At 42.5% G+C, this 25,325-nt stretch overlaps 1 protein-coding gene across 2 annotated transcripts in view; it reads right to left on the bottom strand.

Annotated features, from left to right (window-relative positions):
* Positions 1-25,325, bottom strand: part of ADGB (androglobin) — an 871,677-nt gene that overhangs the window by 192,641 nt on the left and 653,711 nt on the right. For both annotated transcript variants that reach the window (XM_069235154.1, XM_069235155.1), the window contains exon 29: positions 14,236-14,350. In XM_069235154.1, the coding sequence (XP_069091255.1) occupies positions 14,236-14,350 (115 nt within the window). The remainder of the gene's footprint in view (positions 1-14,235; positions 14,351-25,325) is intronic.

Raw genomic sequence — 25,325 nt, 5'->3', positions numbered from 1 at the left:
TGGTTAAGGCTGATTTACATGTGGCTGGGTTCAAACTGGGGTGGCACGGTGGGCAAAAAACAGATGGATTTAGGCGCACGTTGTTCAACATTCCGTCCATCATCTGTTCTTTTTTCATTGCACGGCACACATACAAAGTGTGAAAAGCCCTAAAACATACTATTTGTGCTGCAAGAGACCTCTTGTAGTACAAAAAACGATGGGACTTATTTACAAGGAATTGATGTAGCGCAAACCATTTCACTTTCACAGGTGAAAGGGCAGCAATGCACCGTATTTACAAAATATGGTGAAATTCTGTCCTTTCTCCCTGCACTGGTGCACAATTGCCTGACTAGCGCCAACTCAGACACCCTTGCACCATGGAGCAAGGGTGCCTGCATTGCATGGAGGATTGTTTTTGTGCAGGAAAGGGCACCTTTCTGTACAAAAATAATCCTGAGAGGTGTTTTATTCTTTCCATATGTGCTGCAGAATGCAGAACACATGGAAAGAGGAAACAACGAGGAGAAATGAAAATATTTCTCCTTGTTACGCCTGCTGTGGGGATGCGTAAGGTTTTGGCTTAGACACAGGTTTACAGGCTCTTGTAAATCTGGGGGAGCCCTTCTGGAACTCACATGGACCTTAAACTTTTTATCCCAAACCAAGGCGGATGTACAAAGATGGCAAGCATTGCTGTTAAACGCCTTAGGCCATGTGGCCCTATATCAATTTATGGTACTGCCACGCCTTTTGATTGTGCTCCAAGGACTGGTTCCAAGCACTGGAGAGGGCCACCACCCTGTTCCTCTGGTATGGTGCGAGACACCGGGTAGCAATACAACACTGTCAGAGGGGGGTTTACAAGGGGGGGATGGGTATGACTAACCCATACCTGTACTACTTGGTGACACAACTCCTGGTGGTGCACGACTGGTTTAATGGGGGATGGAAGGACTCAGCCTATCAGTTAGAGTTAAACTCACTGGGATTTCCACGTATTCTAGATCTTCTTTATGGCTCGCCGCTTCCCTGAGACATGGATCCATTGACCAGAGCGGTCTTCCTCGCTTGGCGAGCAACACTGCGGCATACCCGATGGAACAATGTTATCACCCAACAGACCCCACTGTGGCACGGAAGATGGCTGAGTGAGTCGGCGGGGCTGGAAGGGTTTGTGAAATGGAACCTCGTGGGAATTTCGCATCTAGGAGATGTATGGAGGGGGGGCACCATGCAATCTTTTCACGATTTGCAATCTGACTTTCAACTGTCCCTCACGCAGTTCTTCAAATATCTCCAGCTTCGGCATGCCCTGGGCAAGCACCTGTCACGCACAGACTCGGTGCCAGAATTGAGTTCACTAGAGGCCAAGTTACTCATGGGTAACCTGGGGAAAAAAGGAGTATCCCAAATTTATAAAATGTTATTTATTAATGCTCCAGGCAACCTAAACCTAATCAGGAACAAATGGGAGGGCTGGCTGGGACCCATTGAAGAAACTGACTGGGTGGAGGCACTAATGGCGCCCAGAACGTTGGCGGTGTCCGCAAGACTGCGTGCAGTTATACTTTTTGTATGGGGCTTACCTATCTCCTGAGAGACTATATTGGGTGGGGCTTTGCCCCTCCGCTCAATGTCCACAGTGTACAGGGGAATAGGCAGACTTCTTTCATATGGTTTGGACATGTCCTCCAATACTGATATATTGGGGTAAGATAAATTGCGAATTTAATGTTGTGCTGGGAAGGGAAAAACAGTTGTCCCCAAAATTGGTTCTGCTGGGCACGATGGAGGAGCTAGAGGGCACAAGATCTGACCGATTATTTGTTGTTACAGCCATGCTGGTAGCCAAGAGAGACATTGCAGCTGCCTGGAACCCTCACACGGGGCCAACCTTCCAGAAATGGAGGCGCGGAGTGGACTGATGTGATATTCAAGAAAAGTCGGTTTATGAGGCGAGGGGCTTCCCCCATAAACACAAGAAGGTGTGGGAGTAACGGTTGGGTCTTCTGCCGTGAACCAAACATGCATGTGTGTCTACTTGCTATATAGCAACGTTGTGGATCTGTCACATGGTTCAAAGAGATTGTCATTGTAAGTATGATTCTAGGCTGGCTGTGCCAAACCTTACCTGTGCAATGTTTCTCTTCCTCCCTTTTGTCCTCTCCCTTCTTTTTCTTCTTAAAACAAAACCAATAAAATTGTTTTATAAAAAAAAAAAATCTGGGGGAGCGCCAAAATCCATGGGTGTTGCGTGGGAAAATCTACTGCAATGCCTGTGGGAAAATCCACTGCAATGCCCGAGGCACTGAGTAAGACAAACCAGCAACTTGTTCTGCTTTGTCTTACCCCTTATCTATGAGGCCACGAAAAGCCACACAAAGTGGGGTTGTGTGGCCTCATAGATATGATGGAGTGGTTTGCGCCACCGGAGCGTAAAAAAAAGTGATGCTCTGCTGGTGCAAGCCTAATGAAGACATCTTTGCCCTATGGTGCAAGGGTATCTGCACTGGTGCATAGCAGTGAAAGGTCTTTCATGTAATACAGGGCAGCAACTTACTTGCTGCCCTACATTGTGGGACTTTTGTGGAAATCTGGGCCTGCATGTGTTTGGGTGTAACTGTGTAATTATGTTCATGCCCATTACATCACATCACAATTTCAATTGGAGCCCACACACCACAACAATCTTAAACTCATTTTACAGCACCCATTTTTTAGATATTCTTCTCACCACCCTGAGTGCTAGGTCTGTGCTATATTATATGGGTAAAGAGATACCCAACTCCTAATGTGCATCCTTCTCACCTCAGCAGCTAAGCAGGATATATTTCTGTCAGACCCTTTAATCCGCATGAATAAATGACAGCATTGATGGATAACTGGCTATTGAGTGAATGAGTGATTTCTCACTCAATCAATGATACAGCCATCTACGCACCCCTTCATCCTTTCAATAATTGTGTGTAACATTCGTCCTCTCATCCATCCACAAAAATGCACAGAAAATTGCCTAAGACTATAGATAGCACTTCCACCTATTACAAAGGTCAGATTATTGGCTTTGCAAATGCTTGTTAAATGATTATTTTTGGTTTTAAAGTCAAATTAGTGTGTAGCAAAGAATCAATATATGCCATCCACTAAACTGAACAAAGTGTGAGCTGTGAGATTTAAGCAAAATATTTTAGTCATGGGGTGATTCTAAACTAAAACACATTAGTCATATAGCAGTGCATCACAACTGCATGGCTTCTCAGTAGATACAATAACATGACAGTGGCATATTCTGTTAGGCCTAGTATTCTGCTCAAGTGGTACAAGTTGGAAGTTTGCCATTTCTGCAGGGTCACCCTAGAATTGTGACTTTTGTTGCTGAACCCGTTTTTTGCAGTCAATAGGACTCTATGCCCTTCACCCTGCTAACTAGCAGTAATGGGCTTGTACTCATTGCTCTGAGCATGTTAAAATTGGTATACACCTTATTGGCACATTACATTTACTTGTGAGACCCTAGTATATGGTACTACATGTACCCAGGACCTATGAATGAAGTAGTGGGCTGCAGCACTCATTAGGCCACACACTAAAGTAACACTATAAAACATGTCTTCAGGTCTGTCCCTGAAGCCTGTGTGTGCAGTTTAAACTGCCATTTTGACCCAGTAAAATTAATGTTTTGCGAAGACTTAACCTTCCTTTCCAGAGGTTATAAGTCACAAAAGGTAGGCCCTAAATGCTGATAAGGCCAGGTCATGGTAGTGAAAAAGCTTTAAAGTCACTTTTCACAGTTGCAAGGCTGGCACTCCCAAAACAAAACACTGGGCTACACTGTTACACTATAACAACTTATAGTGCTTAGCTTCAGCTTGGGAGCAGCTAGAACATGATTCAAGGATTCATTTTAATAGAACTTTAATATCCAATATAATAGTCAAGTTGATTTTATAATACTGTTCTAGAAATTACACTTTTATAAAGTTGTAATTTCTCTGCTTATGCCAAAAAGACCATTCCTCTAGAACTCAGCGTCACCTTTCCTTCAAATGGCTTCCGTGGGGTGAGATGTGGATTGCTCCTAAACAGTGGATTAAAAACTTGAGTGTTGACGGGTGTTTTAACTCACTGAGCAGGATGGCCTGGAGGGCTGTGCATGGCCTCTCCTTGAGCTTCAAGAATACCTACTGTGTTACTGTCAGATGTAGCTCTCACCTAGGCCTGCCTCCCTTTGCCTGACTAGTCAGCTTTGCTCCTAACCCAGTGGGAGCTACTCCAAAACTTGTTTGGAGTGACCACAAGGGATGGTTGGCACATTATCATAGCTACGCCTCTGGGTGGCATAGAGTGCTCTGGCGCGAGGAAGAAGGTTCTGCCATGTTGGAATTAGGTAAAGATGCTAACTGTGCAATAGCTTAGAGTAACAAAAAGTGCTGAAAAGTGGATAATGTCACCATTGAAAACTTCTACCCTATTGGTTAGGGCGTGCCCAGGGGTTTTTCCCACCCACAGTCTGGCACTGTGCATACAAGTGGACCCCACAGACCTCTCCTCTGAATACCCCTGGACCCCTGGGGAATTGGAAGGATTTCCTTGCTGTCTGAAGAACCTAGAGAAATACTAGACCTGCTTGCCTTGATTCCAGGATCCAATGGTCAGTTGGCTGCAACTGCCTAGCTGGCCTTTTTCAACTGGACCTGCCCTAGTCCCCGCTGCTGGCCTTTGTTGGAGTGAGTCCTAACCCCAAGTGGTGTCCTGGTCCCGTGGCTGGTGTTAGACTGTACTTTGTCTGCCCAAATTGCAAAAGCTGGGACTTAGAAACCTTATGCCAACTTTTTTTCCAAAGAACCAACACATAACCAGAACTGCTGTGGAGTTGAAGCCGTTGAAGCAACGGCCGGATCCAATGTGCTTATTTGCCTCGCAGAAGGAGATCTGGTTTCCAGAAACATTTCTGTTAGACTTGGCAGCTCTTGGCGTGACCTCCCTCAACTTTTTGCTTCTGACCTCCTGTTTTTGATCCATATTGCTCTTCGTTTTTGCTGGCTTTAGGACTCTGGGCACTTAACCACTGCTGGCCACCGCTAAAGTGCAAGTGCTCTCTGTCTAAATTGTATTTGTCATCGTTGGCCTTAACTTTTGACTTTGACTTGTTCTAGCATGACCAGATAACCGTGCTTGGTGCTTTTTGGTGTTTGGCACAGTTTTTTTCTCTAATTAATCTCTGTTTCTAATAACTGAATTTTTGTTATTTTGGTATCATTTTATTTATTAAAATATTCTCTGTTTTTCGAAATTGATTTGGATTTCTGTTATGTTGTGTTTTCAAGTCAGGACTGTTTGAGTACTGTATATAATTTAAACATTGCTCCCAAGTTGAGCCTGATTGCTTTGTGCCAAGATATCAGAGAGTTAAGCACAGGTTTATTTAGTAACGTTTGTGGTTAACCCAGACAAGTATTGTGTTTAATATTTGAGGTGGATTCTCAATTTCCTTAATTAATACTCCAATTTCTTGCAGTACACATGTGCATAGTTCACATATATAGGGGTTTGAAATCAGATTTGGGGGCAAGCAACAAAAAGTCTCAGTCCACGTCGCTAGACCCGCATCTGGCTTTGTGTCGATACCACATGCAAACAACGCCCTCCAGGAACGACCCTTTGTACATCTCTGACTTCCAATTACCAAGGTGTGATGGCAGTGCTGATTTCCAGTTCATGGCAATCATAATTTTAGCCAAGATCATTGCTTGATTAATGAATGCACAGTTATATTTATAAGAGATGATCCTCAGCATCAGTCCAGTTTTAGTCTATAGAGGATGAGACTTCCTGTCAAGTTGGAGACTTTTGTGGCTAATCAGCCTCAAAAACGTTGGACTTCAGTAGAGACCCACATCTTGTGAGAAAAAGAAGCCTCATGCATTCCACATCTAGGGATGCGTTGGTTCCCCTAGGCACATGTTGTAAAGGTGTGCTGTGGTCAGATGAGTGCACTATGTGTAGTTGAACTGAATCAGCTTGAATCTAGCATTTCTAGAGACCTCCATCATATGCTGCAAGGCCTGTAAGCAGCAGCAGTCCAAGAACTCTTTCACTATTTGTCTTCTCATTCGTCCTTCAATTTGGTGAGGTGGCATTTGTTCTTGTCCCTGATCCCCCTATACAGGGTAGTGATCATTCTGAGTTGTGTGTACCTATTCACCCATGTTCCCACAACCCCATTCTAGATGCTGCCTCCTGTAGAGTGGAGCTGGTAAAAGACTTGCCAGGGGTCATTTTGGTTTTCAATGTGGCAATGCTCCCACATACCCTTTACCTCTAACTAATATGGAAGATCTTGCAGAGATGGGTAGAGTACACACTGTTGCGAAAGTGCAATCATCTTAATAGATCTCAACTACATATTGCAGAGGCCAGGAAAAAGTGCAAGATATAAGTACAAACTAAAGGGCATATTTATGAACCTAGTGCGCCGCCAGGCATGACTTTTTTTGATGCTCCGGCACCAGAGATTACAAAATCATACCAATGAGGCCACACTTGCGTGGCTTTGCACAGCCTCATAGATATGGAGTAAGGCAAGCCAGCTCAAGTTGCTGCATTGCTTTACTCTTCACCAGGGAGACGTTCCATGGGTGTTGCAGTGGGTTTTCCCACGTAACACCCATGGATTTTGACACATCCCCGGACTAATGAGAGCCTGTAAACTTGGGGATGCCCAAGACCTTTACGCCTCCCCAATGCAGGCGTAACAAGGAGAAATATTTGTATTTCTCCTACTTTAATGGAGCGCACATGAAAAGAGGAAAATGCCTCTATGGACTGTCCCTTCCTGCACAAAATCAATCCTGCCGTTAACACAGGCACCCTTGCACCATGGTGCAAGTTTGTCTGCTTTGGTGCTAGGCTTCTGAAATGGCGCCAGTGAAGGGAGGAAATGACAGAAATGCTCTGTATTGCACAAATACAGTGCATCCCTTCCCTTTCATCTCGGTGTAGGGCAGTGCAAGGTGACTTGCTGCGCTGCCCTTAGCCAAATCCTCGTAAATATGGCCCTAATGCTGGTCACTGTCAAGAAGGTAACCAATAAAAATGATACAACTGTATTTTAACATTTGGCTTCCAGTGGGACTTGGTGATGCATCAACCCACACTGCTTTGAGTAAAAAAATTATTCAACTACACTGTCCTTCAAAATGTAGATATCACCTTCCACCTCTAACGTTAGAATGCATACATTTCCAGTCTGATACATTTATCTACAAAACACAGTCCAAAAAGGATCTGTGGGCATGAATCAATCAGAATTTAAAAATATCAGGGACAGTTGAATTTATGGGCTTGCAGTGGAAATTTGACAACTGGCCCTCTTGCAAAGTATAAAAAAGTGAACGTGATGCAGTATTCTAAACTGCTACTGGTAAAACAAAGAATGAAAAATAATGCACTGAAACAGGATTTTAATCAAGGGGAGAGGGATGGTATACAGAGAAAACCAAGACATTTTTGTGGCGTTATAGTCCAACCAATGGACTATAACACACTGCGCTCCGTGCTTTAGTCGATGTGCAAAAATGTAGGAACAATCTCTGGGTCATCCCCAAGACGACATAAAATCATTCATGGTTATCTGTACGTAGATCATCTAAAGTAGTAGAGGTGAAAGGATTGACCATCAACATGTTACAATGATAGTTTTATCTCAGCGGGTACATATTTGAAAGTAATTTAAGTAGATTCCATCTAAACTTTGTATAATAGATATAGGATAACTCGAATCTAATGTCGATGAGCGAAAATTAATCAAGCCGCTACGACATTGCTCAATGGTGAAGGTAAAAAAACTTTGACTCATGTGTAGAGAAATCACAGCAAAGTTATACGTTTTTCTCAATTAAGCCTGTATATTTTCCCAAAAAATGTGCAAACATATGAATACATGGGGGATAGAAAAAATATTTGCATTCAGTGTGTTAGTGGCTCCACTCAGCAGCACTAACTGCAAGTCACACTCCTAACACTACAAGATGCCGTAGGGTGTCCTCCAAACAATCTTCATTGATCTATGTGCCGGGAAAGGCCTGCACCCACTGTGGGCACTTTGAACAGAAACAACAGAAGCTTTCAGAAGCTACTTACATGAACTGGAACCAATAGTTTCGCCCTACTATACACAATAACTGAAGAATCCCAAAATGTAGAAAGAGGCAGGAAATGCCACCTCAAAAGCAGACCCAGATCTCTCACAGCCAATGTCTACACTAGCTTAAAGACAAAAATGCACCAAGACCCACCTTGTTCTCTTCTCATAAAACTTCGATGCTTGGCAACTTGTAGTCCATTCAAAACTTACCCCAAAAAACAGATAGCTGAAATTCAAGTAGACTGTTGACTCTACATTGCCTCTTCCCATGTAGTCTAGAGAAAGTTTATGTGGAACCCAAGAGAAATATCAAGTTTAAGGATATTAACAGCAACTTCCACGTTTTATCACCTCAAACAGTCAAAAGAGTGTTTCCTTTACAGTCCAATACCACTTTAAGTCTCTCCACTGCACGCTACCTGGCATGTCCATTCATCAATGATTATTGCCATTTCCCACCATATATTAGCAATTCATGGCCACCAGCTCCTCCAGTCTCTTCCTTTCAATGATTATCGCTGTTCCCTTATGTAAAGCACATCCTTTTAAATACCTAGTGTGCTCTGAAGTACAAACAGGACATAAACAATCTTCTGTCTGAATCGAGATGTCACCCAGCAGACCTGACTAGGCCGGCTTTGATACAATTTTATTGTCTTTTTCAATGACCTACTTATTATAACCTATATAATCTCCTTAAACAAGATTGTCATGGAAAGGAGAAGTTGTTTTACCCTACAGCCCTGACTTGTCCTGTGCAGACATTAATGGTATGATATACCCTTCCTTTGAGTGCATAGGCATCTACTGTTTCATCAAGCCCAAAACTGATTCATTTTAGCAGTTCAATAACATCACATCCCCTACCCTTTCAAACGACAATCATTTTAGGAATTCCTCAAACTGACACTACACTTGCATTTCAAAACCAACTCAATTCTGCTCAAGTGAGAGTGTCATCTAATCTCTGGGTTGATGGGCAGGACAAAAACCGTTCATTGCTCTCAATGAGAACTTGCAGGCCACCAACTTCAAATAGGTGGTGAACGGTCAAAAGTATGCAGACAGCCACATGTACAACCTTATATTCACCCATAAACCTGAAACACTGATCCTGATTGTGCACCAGCAAATTTGGTTAGAACACTCTTTCATCTTTATGTACTTGACTGACCCGGCGCACATACCAGTCACACACAACGTCTTCATCTAGGCGAATCTGAGTCAACAAGCAAATAGGTCAATACAAACCTTACAGATTGAGCAGACCCCAAACCTTTGCTAATCAACATCTATCACAACTTATCTGCCCTTGATATTTTAGCCACAGCCAAAACTAGAAGAACAAGGTACTTACCTTTGGTAATGCATTATCTGATAGAGACTCTATCTAGCTACAGATTCCCTACCTTTAGAATTTCCAGGTGTCAGCTTGGAATACAGAACTTTTGCTGAGCAATAGCCCAGTGCAGGCCATCGGGTGGCGTAATTCAGATCCACGTGGCATTGTCGGCGTCGTTGAGTCGTCTGTGACATCATGGTCACCTATAAAGGCACCACCCAGGTGCACCTACGGCAGTTCTTTCCTTTCCGCGCCGGTTACGCGCAGATCGAGAACAGATCTACCCCTCTGTCTTTTTTGATAGGTCTTTTTTGACCTTTTTGTTGAGAGTTTTTTCATCTGTGCAAGGATGATCTCGAGGAAGACAGGATTCAAGCCGTGTGGCGTCTGCCATCGTGCCATGTCGGTGACAGATCCCAAACAGGTATGCCTTTGGTGTCTCGAGCACGACCATGACTTGAAGTCACGCTGGGACTACTGGGCCATGCCTCTGAAAGCTTTGAAGGAGCGGTCCCTGAAGCTAATGGCAGCCCAGCAGTTGACATCGGCTGGTGTGACTCCTCTGAGAACACAGTCCCGGTCGAGGAGAAGGTCACGGACTGCTCCAGGAGACCCAGGTCCTCCTCATCCAACTCTAAGTCCTCCAGGCACTCGGGAAGAGGCACAAGAAGAAGTCCAAACAGACTTTGATTTTGCCACGCCCGGCATTGGTCGCAGCTCATCTGCGCAGGTTAGGGGTTTCAGTCTTCCCCTACCGCAATGACTGGCTGTTGAAGGCTCCTCAGCAAAAGTTCAATATTCCAAGGTGACGCCTGGAAATTCTAAAGCCAAGGAATCTGCAGCTGGAAGTCTCCATCAGATCACCTAAGATGGGTATCAAAGCAATTAACAAGTGATTTAGGAGAGACCTATTCAGCTGAAAACATTTTAACTACCAATTGGAGTGACAATAGTTTAAGTATCAGGCGCTGCAGATGATAAAATCTGTACTAATAAATATGCAAAAGGGTAACACAACCATCGAATGTGCCAAAAAGTGCTTCAATGCTAAATGATTTCAAGAGGCACCAAATCAAACTGAGGAAATGTTTAATATCTGTCATGAGCTATCTAACACAAGGATCTGAAAACCAAACCTTGAATGACTTAGCAACACTGTGAAGATTTCGTTGCAGCTAAAGTCAGCAAGTTACATCATGTTACAGTCTGCTTTCACCTCAATGAAATATATCGAGTTTGTTGAGCTTCTGTGAATGCCAAAACAATAACATGTATTGCAATTACTGGCATCTGTTCAACCTCATGTTTCACGCAACTCCCTTCCTCCATTGTGATGAAAAAGATAAAATAGATAAATTCCTTTACTCATTCTTAAGATATTTCAGCCCCTGTAAAACACAGTCATCACCCTTTTTAAAAATACAAATAAAAAACAATTTCCATAACTGAAAACATTGTTTAATTTCTGGTACATACATAACATCCCCCTTCTCAGAAAGATCAAGGAAAGAAATGAAAGCAACTGGACAACTCCAAGAACAGGTGGAGTGTAACTACCTTCTCTACAATGACCATTTAGATATTTTAATGGAACTAAATCAGTATTTGCCAAAATCAGGGAGGCTCTCCTTTTCTTCACAGAAGAGACAACAAAAGCCCTTCCTTGGCATATCCCGGCCTCATGACACAGACAACCACACCATTTTAGTGGAAGGCCAGGATCAACAGGCAGGTATAAACAGCCCCGTTCTAACATAGGGGCAATCACTCCTTAACGACTCCAGACACAATTTGAGGATAGGGTTTATCAAATCATCTACACACCACATTTTGTAAAGCTTACCCTCGGGATAATCATTTAGTGTCTACTATTCTAAATCTATGTATGTGCATTGGCACAAGTGTTACTCCAACACTACATGAATTTCTAAACTTAAGCAGTCAAAATTCACGTCCAGCTAGGCAACAGACATCGAATTCAACTAGCATCACTGTGTGGTTGAACTTTGTGCTATTGTGGATGAAGGAGAGTTTCCAATACAAGAATGAATTTGAAACTGAGATCATAGTCATTGCAAAAACTCGGCATGACTAAATGTCCTTTGACTAGATAACACACCTTTGAATCCTCCACTTTCTACACTAAAATGTAAGAACTTTAAGGATTTTTTTGATTTTTCATTCCTCAAGTCAATGCAGTTGTTAATACCTATAAGTGGTACACTTTCAAAACCTATCACCAGTGAATTTTGCAAGATCTCTGGTCAACGCAGAGCTGCCTATTGTAACACTATTTACGCTGGCTTCCCATAAGAACTCATTATCAGTCTGAAAATGCTATTGAACACACCTCACTAATTGTGCCTACACCTCTGATAGAGCAACAACATTCAACATGCCCTCAGAACACTCTACTGGTTTCCAGTTAATGCCAGGATTAAATTCAAGGTCCAATGTAACATCCTTAAGATGCAGAGGGGGAAAGACCTTGAATACTTGCAGAAACAGGTGCATAACTGTGCACCTACCATAAACCACTGTGGAATAACCTCAATCTCAATCTGATATCTAAACCCAATCATATGAGGTTTGGAAACTTCTGACTATGTAACTATTGACATTTGCATAACTGTCTACTGAACAAACGTTAGAGTTTGAACAGAGTTTATCAGATGCCAATGTACCATCCTTGTTCTTTTTTTTCTTTCTACGTACCTGTGAAAGTATCTCTTGCACTCTGTAGTAATCTAAAAGCTACACACAGCTCTTTATAAAGTACCTAAATTAAGAAACAAATAACAATTCCATTGATATAGAAGGTATGTTTAGTCACATTGTTATCATTTGGTCAGAAGGACAGGTAGGCATCCATGATCTCTACAAAGTTTTTAACATTCGTCGAGGGGAGTGATGGCACTCAAGATCTAAAAGTCATACTGAGGTATAACCCTCCTCCTTAGGAGCAGAGTCAAATGATTCCAGAGCATCTTGAGATTGGCTGCGAGAAGGCAAGGGCAGTGGCACCATTATCCTGGCCAGTAGGGGTCCTCAGGTGCAGAATGATCTACCTATAATTTGCATAATTGTAACAGGTCAAAATGAATGCTTTAGTGAGTTCCAGAATTGAGCTGAGATATGTGAGGCCTTGAGGGATGCCTTTACAACAGGTGAACTGAGGAAGGCAGATAAAGTGGGCTCTAAAGGTGAGGTAGGAAGGTAACCAGCCCAAGACAGGTCAGTGAATTCTGATGTCTATAGCCTGTCCCATAACATTTAATGATATAAGGTGTGCAAAACAATATTCTTAGGATCCTCCCAGGATGATAAGGATGCAAGTCTTTTACCATCTTGTAGCCAGTCTATACTTGCCATTTTCCATTTTCTTTTTTGTTTTATATTTTTGACACCATTTGAAGGGTTCCTAATCATAATGAACCCCCAAATTGCAAATCTTATTTCAAAATATGTTCCTCCTGTTGTAAGTTTGCCCTTTCTACAGGGTCATACTGAACTTTTTTGTCCTTTTTGTTGAGCCATATTTCGCAGGCTGTGCACTTTACCCCTGCTAACCAGCGGTCAAGCTCTTGTGCTCCTCCTTTAAACTCAATGAACTGGTATACACTTTATTGGTTCATGTAACTTATCTATATGTCCTTAGTATATGGCACAAAGTGTACCCGCAGACCATACGTTTAATGTCACTAGCGAGTTGCAGCACACCTTATGCCAACCACTACAGTAAAAGAGTACAGTACGTTTCCAGGCCATCACTGTAGCCTGGCTGTGCAATTTTAAACTGGCAATTTGACATGTCAAAATGCATCCTTTTGATAGGCCTAAATCGTCCTTTTAAATATCAGTAAGTCGCTCGTCAGGTAGGCCCTATTCCCCATAGGGTGCATGGTATTTAAAAATAGGGCATGTAAAACTTTAATATTCTAGACGTCCTTACAGTGAAATAGCATCAAATCTATTTTCACTATAGCAAGCCTGGTTGCTTCCAAAGGGAAACACTAGATTACATGAAACACCTTATAATGTTAAAGAGAAAGTAAGAGCTAGATAAATATTTTAATTGACTCTTTCAATAGTTAAAATCCAGTATAATAGTAAAGTCGAATTTTGTCTATTATGGAAAATGTAACTTAAAAAGTTACACTTTGCCTGCCTAAAGATTCCAGAGGCCTTACTTTAAGTATTCAACTGTCATGTGGAAGCTTGATGACTCCCTTGTGATGAGGTGTAAACTGCTCCCAGGACAGAGGCCATGGGCATTAGGTGTGGGAAGGTGCAGGTCTCCCTTGACAGGATGACCGGGGTACTGTGCCCAGACCTTTGGTGCACTGTAAAGGGGACTCCTCTATCACTGACGCATGCAGCTCAAACCTGAACCTGCAACATGGATCATTGTTATCCTTTCCCCTTGCGCTAGCGCGGTTCTCTGTGACTTTATTTTACACGAGGTATTCCTTCAACTGAAATATACACTCAAGATAGCACATTTATGGTTATTTAAAAAAAATGTGGGGAAAAATGACAATACTGCGCACATCCCTACTAATAACAAATGTTACTCTAATTAAACTCTACACCATACACTGCTAGGGTTTGGTTCAGTCAAACCAGCCCCCTCGCCTATCCTAAGCACCCCCCCTCCCCGTTCCCCTTAAAAATAAGGCAATACAAACTAAAAACAAATACGCTTATGTTAGAAACAAAAACTGCTAAAACTATGAAAATATTACAAGTATTACATTCCTACCTTTGACTTCATTCTTCTCTGATTCTTTCAGGCCTCTCACAAATGCCATTTCGCTTTCCGTCAGTATCCAGCTGTTGTGCAGGACCAGCGTTTGGATAATATATTTGTAATGTGGCTGTAAAGCAGGCGACCGCAGCACAGTCATAAATTCACACAATGTCAGGAACACAAATACAAATGCTCAACATTATGTAACAATTTGCAATTGCTTGTGTTATTAATCATGAGATTGCATTAAAAATCAACCGCATACTTTCATGTTAAATGTGCTGCTTTTCAAGAACAGGAAATGCAAACTGCTAGAAAATTAATGAAAACGTTATGTGCCCTTGGTAACAATGGCTTGGACGGATTTCGAATACCCTGTGCAGACTTGAGATCTGTAAAGTCTCCCAGGCTGGCTTGGGTAGCACACGAGCTTTTTTTTCACCTTCTGTCACGGCATCAAGTGCCGTCATTTCGATATTGACCTGATGTAGCAACACCGATGACATAAATGGAGCTGTCCCACCCAACCATTACTATCAATCAATCAATCAAGGATTTATAATGTGCAGCAAGTCACTGACGGGGGCCTCAAAGCGCTAGGGTTGCTGCTTGCTTCGTTGTGAACTGTTCATTCGAAAAGCCAGGTCTTGAGCTCTTTCCTGAAATTCTGGAGCGATGGGGTGGTCCTGAGGTGCAGGGAAAGGGTATTTCATGCTTTGGCTGTCAGGTGCAAGAAGGAACGTCCTCCGCTGTTGCTTCTGCGTATCTGGAGGCTATCTGCGAGGAAGAGGGGGTAGATCGTTGGTGTAAGGTCTAGCGTTTATGTAAGCTGGTTTTATATTATGCAGGCCTTTGTATGCATGGGTCATCATCTTGAACTGCATCTGTTCTGAATCAGGAGCCAGTGTAACTTCTTGAGGTGGGGTGCGATGTGGGTTCATCTGGGGAGGTCAAGGATGAGTCTGGCTGTTCTGTTTTGCATTGTCTGTGGATGGTAATCCACCACAAGTAATAATGTCACTATTCTTGTTAGGTCCAATACAGGCTACAGTAATTTAAACCTGAGCTATGACACAGAGCATACAGGCTTAACTTGAGAAAATATGTACAGACTTTGAATTATCAAAAAGGTTAAAAAGTCTGAAGCACAACACAATCAAAATACCACTCTAATTTACAAAAATAAAGAGTACTTGTATTAACAAAACAACACCAAGATGATAAACATCCAATAAGGGGAACCTGATATATGAATGTTTAAATAGAAATAGCCTCAAAAAGCATTAAGGACCTGCTGTGGTTATCTGGCTGCTCTTGACCTACCTATGAGCTGGTTAATGCAGGATTATCCCGGTCCTCTGGAGGTCATTAGGACCAAAACGTTTTTACGCCCCAGGTTTTTCAGATTGTTAGGAGAAGTGCACCTTGACATAGCTAGGGGTCTCAGGACCCCCAGCACAACACTTGGTGGTCAAGACTCTCTTGATTAGAAGCCACCAGCAGGGTGCAGGGCAGATTCAGTTGGAACTGGTCAGCTGGGTTCTTCAGGAAAAGGGCTCTTCTAGCAGCTTGTTGTGTCCCTGTAGCTTAACAGGTCAGCCAACTGATCCTTGGAGTCCAAGTCTTTGACATAGGCACGGGTGGGAACAGAATCAGCTTTTCAGGTCTCCTCACGGTCTCAACAGAAGGGGCAGTCCTTTTTCTGTCTTTTACTGGTCTACTAGTGTTCAGAAGAAAGTGTCAAGGGGTGGCACATTTATGCCTTGCACTAGGCTGTAGTGGGGGTGACTCCTGGACCCTCCCTAATTAATGGGGAAAAAGTTTCCAAGGGTAACTCTACCCACATTTGGAGCAGTTCCTGTGTTCTCTACTGCAAACAACGCCACAGGGACCCTCTCTACCTAATTCAAACATGGCAGATACTTTCTCCTTTGTGCACAACTCCTGTGCTCACCCTAGAGTTGTGGCCAGGGAAATTAGCAATCCCTCTAATGTGGTCACTAAAAAACGGTCCTGGGGGCAGCTCCTCTTCCACTTGGGTTGGTGTCTGACTAACTAGAGGGACAAAGGAGGAGGCATGCCCATGTGTCAGCTACACCTGCCTGTGATAGAGTAGGCCTCTTTAAAGTTAAATATGTTCTGGGACACAGTACAGGTGGTCCAGAGGAATAGAACTCCTTCTCACACCAAAGACCTTTGTTTCAACTCTGAGAGCAAGTCCACACCTCATCAAATGGCCTATTCAGCTCCTGGGTGGTAGATGGAAGCTCATGTAAATTGGCTTCTAGATGCTTTAGGCAGCAAAGAGCTAAATTTCTAAAAGTAGCTCTTGCAAAATACTTATTACAAATCTGACTTTACAAGTGAATTGAGCTTCCAATAAATATTTTAAAATGTTCAAGAATTAACTTTGAAGCTCTTTCCTAGGCATGGCTAACATTATTAAATTTATTATTGCAGCCGGATGTTTTCCTGTGGAACAGTTAACTATCTGACAGTGTAAATAGCTTTTTGAGGCCCTGCCCCTGTAAGGACATGTTTAACATTAAACTATTATTTGTCCTACTTTTGAATACCATGCGCACTACATTTTGGGCATAAAGACCTTCTTGGGGGTGACCTATTAATAGTTAAAAGGATGGTTTAGGGCTGTTAAAAGGTTTTTTTTAACACGTAAAATTTGCAGATTTAAAACTGCACAAACAGTTTACAGCGGTAGGCTTTCAGTCAGGTTTGCACTATCACTGCAGTGGGTGGCACTATGGGTGTTGTAGTCCAATAGTGACATTTAACTTACGGGCCCTGGATATTCTTTGTACCATATACTAGTGACCTATAGGTAAGTTATATAAATATGCCAATTAGAAGTATAGCCAATTTTGACAAGTTTTGGAGGTCTGACTACATGCACTGGGGCATGGTTAGAAGAGCCCCAATTCACAGAGTAAACAAAACAGCAGCCTCAATCAAAATAAAACGGGGATGATCATGCAAACCGAAGATTGAGAGAGATGCTGGCCAAACAAAAATCTACACAGGTAACACAGAAACCATTGAAGGAAAGGCACAGTACTGGTTAAGTTATTCCCGTACCTTCCCTCCCCTGGACTTATTGGTAACAAACGTACTGGCCCGTTTGTGTGGCGGTGGAGAGAGTGAAAGTATACAGAGGGTGGAGTGTTCTTAGGAAATCTGGATAGCACTGGTTATTTCTCATTTCACTCATCTTATTTCACATAGAGATTCTGTCTGCTTTTGGCAGTCAAAGTCTCTGGTAGAAAAACAACAGGTCTTTGTTGCTCCACCAGATTTAGAATTTTGATGAGGTATTTATCTTTGAAAGACTATGTGACAACAACTAACTAATTCGAATGGAAGAGCCTAGGATATCTGAAAAGAAGATAAGCTACCACAAAAAGAGCTGAAACACTGATCTTTGAAACAAGATTCTACTGTGGGGTTAAAGTGAAGGCAATAATATTTTGCATATGTATGGGTAGAAGAGCAAATGACGACCTTGCGGACAACCTGTGAAGACACCCTCTCATGAAAGCAGCAATAACCCTCTGTCCCTGGTAAAAAGTGCAAGTGTCTCAGTTCACGTTGAGATTCAACTGACTGCCTATATTCTGCTAAAAGCTGTGTAACACATTAAAATATGACTTTGCAAGACTACACCACATACCAGAGACAACATTGCAGGGTTCACATTATCTAACCCTTTTATTCAACTGTGTAGATGAACACTACAAAGCTCAGACATTTTTCAAAAAGCACAGGAATATCTAGCTAACATGCAGGAGGAATGGGACAGATAGAAGGTTAACTTGCCAGAGGTAAATAATCTTCAGCACCATTGAGACTAAACTGTTCAACTGCCTACCTGGGGGAAGTGACAGGAAAGGCATTAGGCGAGTCTTGACCAAGAAAGTGTCAGTCCATGAAGCACCCTGAAATCTGGTGAGTGCTCAGAAATTAGCCGGACAGAGGTGTCTATGCTTTTTGTCACTACTGAGGCAGCCTTCCAATATACAGCTGTGAAAAGTATTAACACACATTTATTAAATGAAACCAGCAGGTCCATCTCCTGGAGACTCAAACTCCCTATCTGCCTACTTGCCATTTTGGAGATGGAGAAAGAGCCCTAGATGAGTGATTGTAGATGCAGATGATTGTCTGTTTCAGAATCATCAACTTCAATGTCTCCTTCACAGAGCTAAATGAATGCAAGGATATCAGAGATGGATATGAAAAAACTGTTTTAATGTCCAACAGAAATTTATTTCAAGATTATGTCCCTGGCTTGCCGTTTCTCCATAGAACAAAGACAATGTGCTTTTACCAGCTTCTCAGTGTAAAGCTTCGAGGCATATTTGGAGGTTCAACATACCATGCTACATGCAATGATGCTGTGCAAAGAAAAGTAGCTGATTGGATTTCTTGGAGCTACAACCACCCCCTGTGCTACCAACTTAAGGTGCATGCTCAGCACTAATGAGGGATTTAACAATGATATGACCTCCAGGACCAAGCAGGCAAAATGCACCCCACAACAGACCTGGCTATTGAGGCAGGCATTAAAAATGACACTAAAATGGCACAGTGAAATCTTGTAGATTTCACTGCGTCATTTTTTTGGGTCTACCTGCGGAGGTACGCCTCCCTTGCATAAATTATACTTGGCACAGGTATAATGTGGTGCAAGGGTTTACAAACTGGCGCAATGGTGACATTGCGCCAGTTTGTATATACAGCGCGGGGTGATGGACTGTTTTGCGCCGCTGTAGTGTAAATGACGCTAGGGTGGGGTTAGGGGCTTGTAAATGAGCCCCTTTGTGTGCAGTGGTAGCAGCCTTACCTCTGGTGGAAGGAGCATGTAAACCATCTGAAGGTTGTTTCTTCGCCAGTGTTTAGCAGATCTTTATGCAAAGAACAATCCATCATGAGATTGTCCATTTGTGCACTGCCTTGCCCTACGTTTCCTTTGGGAACCCCACAAAAAGCTGATCGTCCATCCAGTGTTCTTAGATGCAACAAATATAGAGGCTTAATGCCCTTTTATGGTCCAAACGATAAAGTTTGACTTTCTCAGAGATGAGATGAGGCAAAGAATGCTGGAGGGGTGACAGCTTGCCCAACATGAAATGAAGTGACCACTTTATGTAGAGAGGAAGCTTGGGTCCTCAACACCAACTGTCTGGAGAGAATGTCATGTAAGGTTGGTTGATAGAAAGGGCCTGCAGTTCGTTCACAGGCATGGCAGATATTATAGCGATGAGAAAGACCCTTTCATTGTCTGAAGACTTTTAATGATAACCGAGCAGCAGCTCAAACATTGTGCACATCAAAAAAGTGAAAACTAAGTTCATGCCCCACTGAGGCATCACAAAAGGTTTTGGTGAAAATAAATGTGGCAAACCTTTCAAAAATCTCATCACAACAGAAGATTTAAAAAAACTTCAAAACTTTAAACAACTCAGCTTATAGGGGATCAATTTGTCAGGTGCCGCACCAAGCCACAAATTTGTCCCAACAACTGGTGTACACCGAATATTATCAAGGGATGTCTCACAACCAAAATGAGATGAATGACCTCAGGAGCAAGGTTGTAAGTGTTCAACTACCGCCACTCAATCTCCAGGCATGGAAATGCTAATTGTGCACACCCGGGTGCAGGACCCTGCAGTGATGGTGTGACAGAAGATTCTTCCCAAGCGGCAGCCTGACCAGAGGACAGATTCTCATGCACAGGAGTTCTGGGTAACACACTCTCCTGGGCCAATCCTGTGCAACTAGTATGACTTGGGCCTGGTCATTCCTGACCTTCTTTAGAACTCAAAGCAGGAAAGACAGCAAGGGGAAGGCATACATGATTCCCAACTCTAGGCGGAAGACCGAGAAACAGATTTGTCTTAGAAACAAAAGCAGACATTTGCACATTCATGGCAGCGGCAAAAACATCAAATCAGGGTACTTCCCATTAGAGGAAGATGCCCTGTGCCACCCTTTGGTGCAACTGCCATGCATGAGCTGCTAAGCAATGGCAGAAGAGTTTGTGTGCCCTGGCATTTAGAGTTCTTGTCTGGTGGTTAGCACCAGAGAAATACAGTGGGGTCCAACCACTTCTAGATGCTCAGGGATTCCTAACACATGCCCAAGACCCGAGCCTGCCCTGCTTGCTGCAGTATCACAGGGTGGTGCTGTGTCGGTGAGCACCTGCCAAAATCATCCTCTGATGGTGGGCAGTAAGGCATCCAAGAAAAATGATGTAGAGTCTAGTCTATGCTGGAGACCAGAGACTCTGATCTTCACCTCTCCCAGATAGCCTCCCAAAACTAGTAGTGACACATGTTTGACCAATGCCAGCGCTTTGTAGGATTAGGGGAGGGGAGACTGCCACTGATGCATTCATGGACCAGCATCCACCACTGCAGGACATTTGCAATCTTATCTGAAATCTGGATACAATCTGACAGATTCACTTGTTGTTATACCCACTGAACATTGAGTTCCGACTGTTAAGCCTGCATATGTCACCTGGAATGTTTGGCCAGCAGGATATAGGAGGTCAAAAATTCCAGCAGCCTCAGAATCATCTACCTTGAGATCCAGAACAGAGGCTGAAACATCTGGATCATAGCCCAGTGACATGGACTCTCAGTTCTAGGGAAAAGGCACAAATCCATTGCGTATCCGGTATAGCTCAGCTAAACAGAAGTATCTGTAAAGGCATCAAGTGAGACTTCGACACATTGATAGTGAACCCCAATGATGTTAGGAAGTTTGATATTGTCATGAAAGAGCATGTTCGCAAGTTATGTTTGAATGCCCCCGAAAAATCCAATGGGAAACACTGAAGCACTGCATCTAATGATAATACTGGTACCTTTATCCCAGACAACAAAATCAGAGAAATCCAGGGCGAACTTCCAAATATATACTGCAGCATCCCAGTCATCCAGTATAATTCTTTAAAATACATTTTAGAAGCCTTCAGACAGAGCGGCCAAAATCTCACCAGCTTTGTCCCATGGTGTGTGAGAGTAGCAACTCAAGAGATAGACAGCATTCAAGAACTGGAGCGCAAGGCTAGCCATTGAAAATACACTTTTTTGTACTATACTGTCTAATTTCTTTGATCTTCTGTGAAGTGGAGCAACAGGAAAGCAATTTGAATTAACTTTTCCTGCAGAGACCTGAACTATATTGCTCTTGGGAGTATGATACTGTGTCAGAAAAGATGCATAACATGAGGCAGATCTATGCTTATAGCAATCGGGAAACTGATTGCCAAGGTGAAGCAAGTCTTGGACCAGTCCACCAGGAGGGATTCAATAAGGGCCTAATTAAATGGTAATAATGAGTCTGAAGTGGAGAGACTGAGCTGCAACATTTTAGTCAAACACTGGCCTTAGTTTAAACTGCAAATCTAGCACCTCTATGGCTCTGTGTATCACAGCAGCAAAAGGAGCACTCTCTTAGGTAGGGGCCCTTAAGGCCGAAGTCACTTGCACCTCCTGTGTGTTCAAGCTCCTGCATATCAAGGCATAACCAAGCATCAATGTAATGGGAGTAGCATGTTGTCTGCCTCCTTGTCATAATCTTCATTTTAGGGAACAAAGTGTTGAATCAGAGCCAAAAAGGGCATCCATCCTTTTGAAACACTGCCTCCATGGCTAGGGTACAGAAGAAGAGGCCTCCTTATTCTGAGCTTCAGCCTTGTTGATGGTATTTCGTGACACACAGCATGCCCTAGCCGAAGCTGGATCCAAAATGGGAATTAAAGTGGGATCTGGTGAAAGCACCTTTGGAGATAGTAGTAAAGATGACAAAAGAACAACTGACAGGGCCTGCAGCAACAGACTCTAGGCACGGCCTGGTGCTAAATGCGGAGCAGGCTTAGTTCATATGTGGTCTGGGGTGTTGTGGCAGGTTTGGCTGGTGGAAGCCTGACCGGAGCTGGAGTCCCAGGCGGATCCTTGAGGCACACATGCAACCCAGAGAGATCCACAATCACCTTGCATGGGCTCCTTGAAGTCTGTGGATTTCTATAAGTTGGTGAACTCTTCCTGGAGCAGAAGTAACAGGAAGTTGAAGAGCAACACCTCTGTTCTTGTTCTTGTGTTTTCTACTCATCCTGTCACTTGATCCCATCTTGCACTTACTCAAAGACAATGACTGGGACTGGGAACGGCCCGTATCTTAAGTAGGACCAAACCCTTTTCTTGTGCTCAGGGACATATAGGTTAGCTCCTTGCACGCTACTGACCTTTGGATGCATAAGAGAGTATTTTCGCAGGACTTAGAATCATGTTTGGTGCAGAGGCACCAAAGACAGATGTTGTGCAGGTCTCTGCCAGGGATCTGCATGTGACACGCATTGCATGGTTGAAATCCTGTACTGTTGGTTGGTGCCCACTCTGAACACTGTCAAAACCTTCCAGAGAAAAACCTTGGGAACTATCATGCAAAACCTAAAGGAACAGACTTTCAGATCAACACTGAAGGGGGCGGGAAAAACATGAATGGACACCAGTGCTCAAGATGACATCTATCCGTAGCATCGGTTCCATGACATCAAGCTTAAATCTAAAGGCAAAAAACATAATATTGATATGCTTAAAGTACCTTTACACAAAATCTAAAAACTACTGCATGATAATATTACTGGATGTTTCTGGTAAATTAATTTCAAAATATATTCTAAAATGTTTGAATGAGTAGGTATACCGTAGCAAAATTATACTAGTGCAAGAGAGACACTGTAGAGCTGCAACATCAACTACCAACAACTGTTAAAACAAAGTAAAGGCAGAGCACACCTGATACAGGTTGCAGAAGGATGTTTGAAAGTTGATTGTGGCATAAAGGCAAAGATGTTACAAAAGATCTGTGAGAAAGGCCAAAACTTCTGTTGACAACAGATTATCCACCAATGGAGATCTGGGCATGTGCTCATGTTAAACAGCTGTAATACAGTGGTACAGAAAAACTCTGTCTAGAGTGGACGTTTATAAGGTGTGGATGTTCATTTCCAGAACTTTGCTAAAGATATTGAGCACTGCAGATTGTTGAATAATGTAGAATGGAGGGATGTCCCACTTAGAGGTAGTTTATCTCACGTTGTTGTAAGCATGGTTGTAAGGTTGTATGTCATTGTGCCCATCTCAGGAATATGTGCACGTATTTTATTAAAGTGTGGAGGACTGTCCACAGGGCTTGACAAAAGGTGTCTTTTCAGTGGAATATACATACCTGTCAACCTCTTGACTTAAAATTGGAGGTCATTTGAAATATTTAAGATGGTAATCCCATTACGGTGAATGGAAATTTGTCCAGAGGTGTAGTGTGTTGAATTACTACATGTCCAAAAACCCTATAGGACAGTGCCACATTGAGCGTATTACGTCATCAGTGATGCCATAAATTTGTCATTTGAGATGTCAACAGTGATGCCACCAGTCATTTCATTCAACATGTCATGAGTGAGTTAATACGTGAGGCGATAAGCACTGATTTGTGGGGGTGCAAATAATAGTTAGCTCTGTGAACTTTAAATGGTGAACTTCAGGGTTCTTTGGTTTTCAAATGTTAATTTTTGTGTTATTTCGACACCTAACTATAACATCACTTTAACTATTGTTTTTTCAGTGAATTGCTAGGATTTTTTTTATTGTAAGCTAAAATCTTATTGCTATACCTGACTACTATGTCACTTTAACCTTTATTTTTTCAGTGATATATACATCTACACACAGCAGTCATAAAGCAAGATAGACTAATCATCTGGCAGAAGATTTTAAAATAGGCTAATCCCATTCACTAGTTACTACTGATATCTGACCCCCGTGAAGGAAAGAGGGTCTGGGTTCAACATAGAAGCAGAAATGAGTATATAAAAAAAAGCCAGATGCCAGAAACAAACTTCAGCATAGAATTAGAGCTGTTCCAGTATTATTCTACTTGCATGTACCCAACTTTCCAGCTTCCTTTTTCAGTGATATATGCATCCACACACAGCAGTCATAAAGCAAGATAGACTAATCATCTGGCCGAAGATTTTAAAATAGGCTAATCCCATTCACTAGTTCCTACTGATATCTGACCCCCGTGAAGGAAAGAGGGTCTGGGTTCAACATAGAAGCAGAAAGGAGTATATAAAAAAGCCAGATGCCAGAAACAAACTTCAACATAGAATTAGAGTTGTTCCAGTATTATTCTACTCGCATGTACCCAACGTTCCAGCTTCCTTAAAAACAATAAAGTCCTTTCCATCAAAATTAGGAGTAACAAATTTACTGTCTTTGATGCAGGTAGAAGGCGTTGTCTTGGACCTTTTATAATAACCATCGGGTCCAGGGTCAGTAGGTTCTAGTATACAGGACTTCAATTCGAAGACAGAGTTCTGAAATACTGATACCTGGCTGTCACTTTAAAGAGCAGTTATTCTTGAGAAAAAAATAGCCGTAGCTACTTCTATTGGTATCCAGTATTATTCTACTTGCATGTACCCAACTTTCCAGCTTCCTTTTTCAGTGATATATGCATCCACACACAGCAGTCATAAAGCAAGATAGACTAATCATCTGGCCGAAGATTTTAAAATAGGCTAATCCCATTCACTAGTTACTACTGATATCTGACCCCCGTGAAGGAAAGAGGGTCTGGGTTCAACATAGAAGCAGAAAGGAGTATATAAAAAAAGCCAGATGCCAGAAACAAACTTCAACATAGAATTAGAGTTGTTCCAGTATTATTCTACTCGCATGTACCCAACTTTCCAGCTTCCTTAAAAACAATAAAGTCCTTTCCATCAAAATTAGGAGTAACAAATTTACTGTCTTTGATGCAGGTAGAAGGCGTTGTCTTGGACCTTTTATAATAACCATTGGGTCAGTAGGTTCTAGTATACAGGACTTCAATTCGAAGACAGAGTTCTGAAATACTGATACCAGGCTGTCACTTTAAAGAGCAATTATTCTTGAGAAACAAATAACCGTAGCTACTTCTATTGGTAAAGGCCTCTTTTGTTTCTTTAAAAACCTGAACAAACACAGGCAAATAAAAGGTGGAATCACACCATCTCATACATGATTCCACAA

Source organism: Pleurodeles waltl, chromosome 5 (assembly GCF_031143425.1).
Source record: "Pleurodeles waltl isolate 20211129_DDA chromosome 5, aPleWal1.hap1.20221129, whole genome shotgun sequence".
In the NCBI taxonomy this organism is placed as follows: Eukaryota; Metazoa; Chordata; class Amphibia; order Caudata; family Salamandridae; genus Pleurodeles; species Pleurodeles waltl.
The sequence above is the reverse complement of the archived record's forward strand: the minus strand, read 5'-3'. Positions and strand labels throughout refer to the sequence as shown.